This window comes from Podarcis filfolensis, assembly GCF_964270895.1.
Source record: "Podarcis filfolensis genome assembly, chromosome: 3".
Classification (NCBI taxonomy): Eukaryota; Metazoa; Chordata; class Lepidosauria; order Squamata; family Lacertidae; genus Podarcis; species Podarcis filfolensis.
The window spans coordinates 52,073,750-52,084,128 of record NC_139606.1 but is presented as its reverse complement, the minus strand read 5'-3'; the positions used below and the strand labels follow the sequence as shown (position 1 = coordinate 52,084,128).

Sequence of the window (10,379 nt, the reverse complement as noted above, 5' to 3'; positions counted from 1 at the left end):
CAGTAGCACCAATTAAAATCATGCAACGAGACAACTGAAGCAGTCTCCCTTGAAGGCACCATGGACACTCCGCGACAGGGAGCCAGTCGGACGATTCCAAAACACCAGCGGGAGACGCCTAGTTGCAAGGAGCGAGGCTCGGCGGGAGGGAGCACGAAACGGCCCACCCTCGAGCCCGTGGAGTCGCCGAAGCCCGCCGCTGCTGACCAATCGGGAACGAGCAGAGCCGTCTTCAGAAGATTGCCCCGCCCTCCGAGCCTGCGTTTCCCCTCCGTCCCCTTCTAATGGTCGCGTCCGTGGCCTGGAAACCTTTGGTGGGGAAGCGCCACTTTGTCGGAAAGGGTCCGGATTCTTTTGAAAGGAAAGGTATTTTTTAGCCTCTCTCCCGCGGTTGTCCGCGGCTCGTCAGAATGAGCGGGAAAACCCGTGAACTCCCCTAGTCCGTCTATCCACGTAAATGTAGAGCCATTGTATGCTGTGAACCTACATATTATTATAAAGCCGGTTCCTGGAGAAAGGGGAGGGCGGAGAGTTTTGTGGATTTTTACTTTTTAATTTTAATACTATCCCGCTTCATAGCTCCTGCTCTTATCCGCATTCTAAGCAGTTGGCTGAAAATACTGCCGCGTTTTTGACTGGTCAGAGATCATTTGTCAAATCGTGTTTTTTGCAACGTTTCTGAACAGAAATTGAGCCCTGTTTAAAAGTGTGCTGCACAAACAGCAGGGGCTGGGACTAGTACAGTGAGGGGGGAAAGTATTTGATCCCCTGCTAAATTTGCCCGTTTGCCCCCTAACGAAGAAATGACCAGTCCATAATTTTAATGGTAGGTTTATTGTAGCTGTGAGAGACAGAATAACAACAGGAAAAACCCCAGAAACCCAGAAGACAAAAGTCAGAGATTGATGTGCATTAGAATAAGTGAAATAAATATTTGATCCCTTTGCAAAAGACGACTTAGTACTATGGGGCAAAACCCTTGTTTCCTTGTTTCCTCAGTCCACTGGACCATTGTAACCTCAAGAACGGGTAGCAACGTTAAGTCTTTTGCAGCATAAGCAAGCAGAGTCTCGTGGCACCTTGAAAGATTATCAGATTTAGAACTGCACAAACTTTCATGGACTGGAATCCACTGCAGCACACCTCTACAAAAGCTGACGTCATAATAAATATATTCGGCTTTAATATCCTGCAGGGTTCTTGTTATTTTTGGACCAGTATAAAACTGTGTGATATACTCCATAGCATTAGTGGACAGAATTTTGCTGGACAGACTATCACAACCATGAAACCCACCAAATCTCAAGCCTAGTATACCGTAATCTGACAGTAAAATGGGCTTGATCCCATGTATGCAGCCTTGAGTTCATTAGATGAAGAGTGCAGTACAAATGTGAAAACCCTTTTTTAAAAAATCTTATTTCCTAATTTTATAAGGCATCGAATGTTCATGTTTTTCAGTGCCAAACATTTTACAGTACTATACATATATTGAAATGTGTTTTGTTGATGGAGGTGCCTTCTCTATTCTGTGGAAGGGCAGAAATATTTCCACTTTGACTTGATTGTTTCCAACTGCAACACACACAACAAACACAAAAATCTGTGCAGGTTTTAAAAAATAATGTGTAGGTAAATCGCAAAGTTGGTTCACCAAACTAAACAGCTAGAAACCTTTGGAAGTTGTTATTAACGGCTATTTATATCATGCTTTGTATGATGAACTGTGAACTGGTAGTTTAATTGTACACATTGTATGTCTCTTTCAGACATTTCCTCTTTTACCTCTCCTCTGTGTGTTGGCCTATGACTGCAAGCAGTAAACATTTGATCATATTCATTCATCATAAGAGTGGCTCTGTTGTGCATTCATTAGAATTGTTCTTTTTTGTTGTTGGACTGGAGAGGAGGGAGAGAGAGAAGAAAACATGCAGATTAAAGAAATGGAATAGTCTAAACTCAGTTCATATTAGGAAAAAGTGTCAGGGCCCTTGCCTCTGATAAATTATGTATGCTCACTGGGATGGTTTAATGATCTCCCTCTTCCTTAGTATATCTGTATTATAGAGAAAGCACAACATAGCTCTAAGGAGCATGGTGGCCTTCCCCACCAAAAAAGAAAAAAGACACAAAATATCAGAAGGTAATGGTAAACAGGAATTTCATCTAAAATAAACCAGCAGCTAAAACATGTTATGGAAGATTTAAACAAAGGAACCAGATCTACTAAAGTTTTCCTCATTTGATTTTTCAACAGTCAGGCTGGGAAGAACTGAAATGCCAAAATATTTTGAGAAAATATTGATCTCAATCATGCTGTTGCTGTTTCCTAGAAGGAAAAAAAACACCAAATACTTGTTCTTTCCATTGGTACTCTTTTATCAGAAATAAACTTTGAGGAATTATCAACCAAATTCTACTTGTCATGTGCAAAGTTCAAAGGAAGTTCAAAACCTAATATGTTTTAAAGCAGGGTACGAAGGCCACTCTCTACTAGATTTTTTTTTTAAGTACTTGTTGATCCATAAACTGTTCCAACATGAATGCCGTGGCTATCAAAGCAACAGGAGGTTCAATGAATATGAATATTCTATGAATACATAATCTCTGCATTCTGCCAGGACTGTCAAAGACACAATATATTGATGTTGCCCAATGCTTTGGGGTGACTTTCTCTTCTTCACAGATGGTATCTTTTGCAGACACTGTTTGCAGATGTGTAGTTGGACATTGTGCAGTTTCATGTTGACCTTTTGTTCCACTCAAAGGAATGACTGGCTAATTGGCTGTGTTTTAGTTTAGAGAAGAAATTGTGCTTGCTTGCATACTCCACCTTCTCTTTACTTTGTTATTTAAACAGTGGCAGAGCTGCTGTAGTTTTGAAAGGGCCTTCAGCAAAGTCCTATCCAGTGGGTCCCAGTCTGCATTGTTACACCTCTGGCCAGGACTTACCTTGCAGTGACAAGTGAGTGACCCTTTTAAGTCCTGCAATAACCCTAGTGTACCATGGCTCTGAGGCATAGTAGGAAGTTAAGAAGGCTGACAGCCACTGCTAAGGAAGCCTGTAGCTGAGTGAAAAGGCATCCAGACTAATGGACCCTGCCAGGTGGCTGGGATCCAAGAAACTGCCCAAAAGTGCCAGGTGCTGTCAATGAAGCTGAACAGATACCTCTTAAGCTTTATTTCCAGAAGAACCTATTCAATCAAGTGCATGGGTGAGGTGCCCTATGCTAATCCCTCTTAAGATATCTATGGATTAAGAGCCCTCCATATCTAGTTCCACAATGGACAGATTTTTTTAAAAAGTATTCTTAGATTTTTTTTTAAAAATAAAACCACTATATAAGAAATCCTTGTCTTTAGAATTTTATTTTCACACACACACCCTTTTCTCCTTCCACTTCTCATAACAGAACATGTCCAAGGCAAAGATTGCAGTCATTGGTGCAGGGCTCATTGGCCTCTCTACTGCTGTTTGCATTTCGGAATCTGTCTCAGACTGCAGCGTGACTGTCATTGCTGACAGGTTTACCCCCAATACAACCAGTGATGTAGCTGCTGGAATGCTCATTCCTCATATATACCCAGGTGAGTGGAATTTCCTTCCTAAGATGCAAAATGTAAATAGGCATAGATTTTTGCTTTATGTATTTATTTGTTTTCCGCCCTTCTCCCTAATGTCCCAGGGTGGGTTACAACATTAAAACACAATATTAAAAATGGTTTTAAGCAACTCACAACAATAAAAATAAGGTGGGTTCTAAACATATACGCCTCAAGTGTCAAAAGCAAAGGTAAAGAGGTGCATCTTCAGCATCCTCCGGATGATTTTCTGTATTTACTATAAGCTTCCAAAACAGGCTTCAGAGAGGGGTAACTGTCGTTTTCAGGGCTGATTACATGACAAGTGGATCAGTGCACCACGAGCAACAAAACACTGAAGTGGTTGCTGTGAAATGAGTGCTGCTGTTGCCAAACTGAGGTGCATGTACAGTTAACTCATAGCTTACACACATTTAACTTGTGCAAATCCAGCTTTATGTGCTTGGCCAAAAAGGATCCCTCCCACCATTGCACTCATCTTGGGAGCGTGTTCAGAGACGCAGGGAGAGTGTGTTTTATTCACGATTTTGGCTTTATGCATTATCCCTGGAACATAACCTCCACATATGTTTAGCATCAACTGTACATTTCTCTCTCTCTCTCTCTCTCTCTCTCTCTCTCTCTCTCTCTCTCTCTCTCTTTACAGTAGTTCTATAAGGAAAAAAAGTAGCAAATCTAAAATATTACACATTGCACTTGCACTCAATCAATAAGCTACTAATATTCTTTGTAATATTGCCAGGCTAGGGTCCTTCCAAAACTCCATCCAAAGAGCCTTGTACACAGCACCTGTCATAGTACCCCTATTGCTGCATGCAAGACTCTTCCCTGTTCTGGAATCTGTATGTACACTTTGTTTCCAGGCAGAAATATTTGCATTGTTTATTTGGCCATGTTACATACATCATAGAAGCTGGAAAATATATCTGTTCAACTACGTATGAAGGTAGTCCGTATTTTACAGGAAGAAGCAGCAATCACTTTGCAAGACTAGATTACAGATCAAACTACCGTCAAGCTCCATTGTATTCTAGATGTTTCGCTGAGTATGGAGAATAGAGATATGAAACTATAAATTTAAAACATCATTTAAAATGTGTTTTCTTTCTGCTGTGCAGACACACCGGTTCATCAACAGAAGCAGTGGTTTAAGGAGACCTTTGACTACCTATCAGTAATCTGTAATTCCTCAGAAGCTTCAGAGGCTGGGATTCATTTGGTCTCTGGGTAAATAAGGAAGGCTGTACTATGCTTACTAAAAGCAGAGGGACAGGCAAGCCTGTTGGCCAAGCAGAGTCCAAGGCACATAAAGCAGTGAAGGTCTGGACAGTGCCTGTGTGACTATCTGGGTAGGAACCCAATGTACACTGACTTGAGGAAGAAAGGTGGGCTATAAATACAATAAACACATAAAAATGCATGCATTGTAATTGTAATTTGTGGCCATGTTTTAGAAAGGGGAAGAGACAAAACCAATATGCGCTCATGAATTACTAGTATTACTGAATACTGTGTCTGGTTTTGGGCGCCACAATTTAAGATGGACATTTACAAGCTGGAATACGTACAGAGGAGGGCATAATCAAGGGTCTGGAAATCAAGCCTTATGAGGAACAGTTGAAGGAGCTGGGTATGTTTACCCTGAAAAAGAGGAGTCTGAGAGGAGATATGATAGCTACCTTCAAATATCTAAAATGGTTTTCACATGGAGCAAGTTGGTTTTCTCCTGCTCTGGAGGGTAAGTAGGACCTTAACCAATAGCTTCAAGTTACAAGAAAGGAAATTCTGACCAAACATCAGGAAGAACTTTCTCACAGCAAGAGCTGTTCAACAGTGGAACAAACTCCCTAGGGAGGTGGTAGACTCTCCTTCATTGGAGATTTTTAATAGAGTTTAGATGGCCATCTGTCACAGATGCTTTACCTGAGATTCCTGCATTGCAGGGGATTGAGCTAGATGATTCTTGGGGACCCTTCCAACTCTATGATTCTAAGATGTTGATTATTATTTAAATTTCTATACCACCCTTCATCCAAATATCACAAGGTGGTTTGCAATATAAAAACATGAAAATACATGCCATAATAACAAACAAAATTACTCCCCCCATGCAAGTCTATGAAAATAACATCCTAAATGGAACCCTTGGGATATGCTGTTCCCAGTGTGGTATCTGTTTCCCCCCACTGTCACATAAGCACATGTTACGGTATCATATGAATGAATGGTAGAAATTTATTTGGGACTGGTCTCCCAAATAAAACTGGCTATTCATCATGGTGGCTGTTTAACAGCTTCGTATTAAAAGCAGGAGAGGACTGTTGCCATTAAGCCCAGCTTGTGGACTTTACAAAGGCCCTAGTTTGGTTATGGGGGGAAATACATCTTAGGAACAGGTGTAGCAGGAGCACGGAACTACCCCCCCCCCCAAAAAAAACCCAACCACAATTATATGAAATAATTTTGATCTTAGATAATGATTTTCCAATAAATGTAACAGAGCACAATGGCTGTGTGTTTTACGTTCCTCCCCCCTTTCATGTCTATGAGCTGGCAGATCTTTAAAACCATTCCTGAAGAGAAGCCTCCATTCTGGTCTGATGTGGTTCTGGGGTTTCGCTCGATGACTGAACAGGAAATGAAGAAATTTCCGCAGCACAAATGTGGTCAGGCCTTTACTACACTGAAGTGTGACTGCCCACCCTATTTGCTTTGGCTGGAGAAAAGGTATGAGTGTTTGAATGGACACCTTGCTATAACAAATGAAAGAGCTGTCTTATTGGATAAGACCAAGAGCCTTCTATCCGAGCATCCTGCCTCCACCAGCAATCAGACAGATGCCTCTGCATGCTCACAAGCAGAATGTGATGGTCCTTTGTCTGGTCAGGGATGATGGGGATTGTAGGACCACAGCTTCCCTGTCCCAGCTTTCAACACACTGCCATTTTCTTATTGTGGTTGCAAAGTGAAACAAAGACCAAATGTTAAGAAAGTGCTCCCTGGTTGTAATGCAATGGCACTTCTATTCTTACACCATGTTACAACATGGGCTGGCAGTTCTTGCTTCAAAGCAATCACACGCTGAGTGCTCTTTATTCTTCCAGTGTGCTGTTCTGACATATGAGCAACCTCATGGGGAACTCATGCCTTGTCATGTTTCATTTTTTAAACAGTCCTGAAAGTGGTGCCGACGCTCAACTAAATTGCAGAATCCATTTAGTATCTGTCAGGCAAGCCTGTGGGCAAAGGCCTCTGCTGCCCCTCATTTCTGTCTTACACTCTTGTAATTTCCCAAAGGAGCTGCCTGATCCTCAGAGCGAGTCATTGGCACAAAACTCACTCAAATAAATGCTGTTTTGCTGATAGGCCCGTTTGAAGGATGGTGTCCAAGTAGCTGAAACAAATGATTAAGATTTCTTCCACTGAGTGGGTCAGAATGAAGTGTCTATTAGATGTGTAATTTATTGTGTACCCTCAAGTGCCCTGAGCACTATTTATGGTGCTGTTCATCAAAAGATACAAAAAGAGAATCAATCATAAGCACTTGGTTGGAACCCACGAGCCACTTCTGTAGGCAAGAAGAGTTTTGATTGGGGCACGTCGGCTACTTTTCGACTGTCACAACAAACTTCAGACACATTAAATTGGGAGTGACCTCAATGCCACTTCCAATTCAGGAGATGCAGCTGCAGCATAAATGATGAGCAGCCTCTTCTTCAGACCAAAGGAATTAAGAGTCTACCGCCTTCTGATGCATTCAGTTCCACGGCAGCATAATTTTCAGCTGCATAAACATTGCAATAGCTTAAAAAAAAAAACTAAAATGAAAAAAACCCCTGGGAAAACAAAAACATCTTTGCCTCCCAGTAAAATGATTGCCAACCTATTACCAACCTAGCACATGTGTTTGCAACTGAACAGATGTTTTGTAAGAGCACAAAACACCCCTGGGAAATGCAGCCTCCCTCAAAGCTCTGTTCTCTAACTTTGTTCAGTGCATTTTTGATGATGATGATGATTTATAGTGTTTATAACCCGCACTTCAACTGGCAGGTTCACAGGCGGTGCACAATGTTATATTGATACTTTAATGTCAAACAAAACCAATAATGATAATAAAAACAACCAATCCATCTGCTGAAGATCAATTCATTAGCTCCAAAGACCTGAAGAAAAAAGTACACATCTTTATGGGATGGCGGGAAGCTGGTGATGGGGGGTGGGAAGCTTTTATCTTCCATGGGGGAGAGTTCCACAGTTGCAGAGCCACAAGAGAGAAGGTCTTGTTCTGTGCCATCATACCATGAACCACCACTGTCAATAGAGCTGCAGGCAGGGCCTTTCATATAAATCTTAAGGCCTGGGCTGGCAGACGGTGAGAGAGGAGCTCCTTCAAATTCCTGAGTCTCAATCTGTATAGGTCTTTACATACCACCTCCACCTCAAATTGGGCAAACAGAGAGCAAACAGGCAGGCAGTGCAGCTCAGCTTCTTATGTAATACAGACTTGTGGGAATTAAAACACAGAGGAGTGAGAATCATCAGTAGGATTGTACAGGCAAGCTTCTGCTTTAAATAGCAGAAGTTTGCACAGTGGGTTAAAAAAAACAAACTTCTGTTTTTCTGAACAGCAATCTCAAGCACCAAACCATGAACAGCTCTGAAAGTCTCCTCAGTTCCATAATTGACATGTGGATTGGTGGGCAACTGTGCAAGAAACAGAAGTCTAAAGTTCTTGTGGGTGCACAAAACTAATTGCATGATACTTTGGATCTTGACTCAGCATTTTTCCTGATCCCTGGAAAAACTGCTCTTTGCTGGAGAAAAACTGCTCTTTGCCGGAGAATGAAGGAGACCACCTAACCTGTGATTAGTTGTACATTTCCCACTTGTTCAGTCCTTTGTTATTCTTTTCAAATTGCATATTTTTCCTGCTTACATTGTAGAGTCATTGGGACTTACCAAAACACGCACACAGCAGCCACACTTTTTGATTTTTGTTCCACTAACTTTACATAAATGAAGAAGTGTGTATCTGAAGAAGTGTGCATGCACATGAAAGCTTATACCAAGAACAAACTTAGTTGGTCTCTAAGGTGCTACTGGACAATTTTTTATATTTTTTTATATATTTCGACTGCATCAGACCAACACGGCTGCCTACCTGAATCTTTACATAAATGAGATATTCTACAATTTGAATGGATACTTTATCTCTAGACTGAACTGGTAGCTATGAACTGATAGCTGAAGGAGATAGGATATACTCAGCATTATGTCTATAAATGCATGCTTTAATTTTAATTGTTAATTGATTTTAACATTTATACCCCGCCCATCTGGCTGGGTATCCCCAGTCACTCTGGGCAGCTCCCAACAAAACACTAAAACAGAATAAAACTTCAAACATTAAAAATTTCCGTAAAGAAATGGATCCCATTTGACTTGTGTACACTTCTGTTCCATAAGGTTTTTCAATCTCTTCACTGATTTTTCTTCTCAACAGTTTCTTTTTTTAAAAAAAGTAGGATGAGATTATCTGGATTGCATATTGGAACCTTTCTGGGTTTTTTTCTTTCCACCTTTCTATTTCACACTAGTCAAAGACCATCTAAATTATCTTATATCCTTGGCCTGCGTAACAGTCAGGCAAAACATTCACACTGATAGAGAATGATTTCACCTTTTGATTTTTTTTCTTTGCAGGCTGAAAAGAAATGGGGGCCAGGTGCACGCTAGAAAAATTGAAGACCTATGGGAGCTGCGGAGTGACTATGACATCATAGTGAATTGCTCTGGCATTGGCTCCAGGAAGCTCGTGGGTGACCTCGAGATACACCCCGTCAGAGGTCAGGTTCTCAAGGTCAAGGCCCCTTGGGTAACACATTTAATTCGGGACGGCGATGGATTAACCTACATCTACCCAGGGATGCACAACATAACGTTAGGTGGGACACGGCAAAAAGGCAACTGGAAGCTGTCTCCAGATCCCAGTACCAGCAAAGACATATTTGGCCGATGTTGTGCTCTTGAGCCATCCCTTCAGGCAGCTCAGGATATAAAGGTGAGGGTGGGCCTGAGGCCATCCAGGTCAGCCGTGAGAGTCCAGAAAGAGATACTGGTTCAAGGCAGTGGAAAGCTTCTGGTGGTGCACAATTACGGACATGGGAGCGGTGGATTTTCCGTGCACCAGGGTACAGCTAAGGAAGCAACCCAGCTGGTTAAAGAGTGCATTGCAGCCCTTGAAATGTCAAGGCGTAAGGCAAAACTGTAGCCTGTAAGGTGAACGTTCATATTCTCATTTCTCTCTCTCTCTCAGTAATTACTGATATAAATTGGATTAGTGTGTTAGTTCTGAAATCCAGTCAGGAAAAATGCCATTGGGTTGATTTACAGAGGCGTCTCTCTCTTGACAGCTGAGCACTTGATGGCCAGCAGGGGAATGTGAGAACTGGCTGAAAGGTGATGGGAGGAGAGGTTCTGTCTGCAGTGTTTAATCTGTAATGCAGTTGAATACAAAATATTATTGAGTCCCGAACCTTTGCAAAAATTTCTGTTGTTCAGCTCCAATTCACCAGCAGAGGGCAGCATTGGATCAGTCACTTATTTGAGCCCTATTCAAGTTGCTTGGGAATGGGGGTATCACTGTCTTTAAAAACCAGGGATGGCTTGGATGGTTCAGAAGCTACAGCACTGTGGCATTTCAGGAGTCTCCTACAAGGCCCTCAGTTGGTCCAGGCCAGGCTTCCCCTAATATTTCCCAGAGCAACCTGCTG

At 41.9% G+C, this 10,379-nt stretch overlaps 1 protein-coding gene across 2 annotated transcripts; it reads left to right on the top strand.

The window, feature by feature from the left end:
• The first annotated feature begins 225 nt into the window (after positions 1 to 225).
• On the top strand, positions 226 to 10,141 carry DDO (D-aspartate oxidase). Of its 2 annotated transcripts, none has more exons than XM_083608646.1 (5): positions 226 to 366; positions 3,414 to 3,588; positions 4,722 to 4,830; positions 6,154 to 6,330; positions 9,310 to 10,141. In XM_083608646.1, the coding sequence occupies exons 2-5, from the start codon at positions 3,417 to 3,419 to the stop codon at positions 9,875 to 9,877; spliced, it is 1,026 nt and encodes a 341-aa protein (XP_083464772.1). In that variant the 5' UTR covers positions 226 to 366; positions 3,414 to 3,416; the 3' UTR covers positions 9,878 to 10,141. The 2 variants fall into 2 exon arrangements, with proteins under 2 accessions (XP_083464772.1, XP_083464771.1); XM_083608645.1 differs by lacking the exon at positions 226 to 366 and adding an exon at positions 1,020 to 1,159.
• The last annotated feature ends 238 nt before the right edge of the window (positions 10,142 to 10,379 follow it).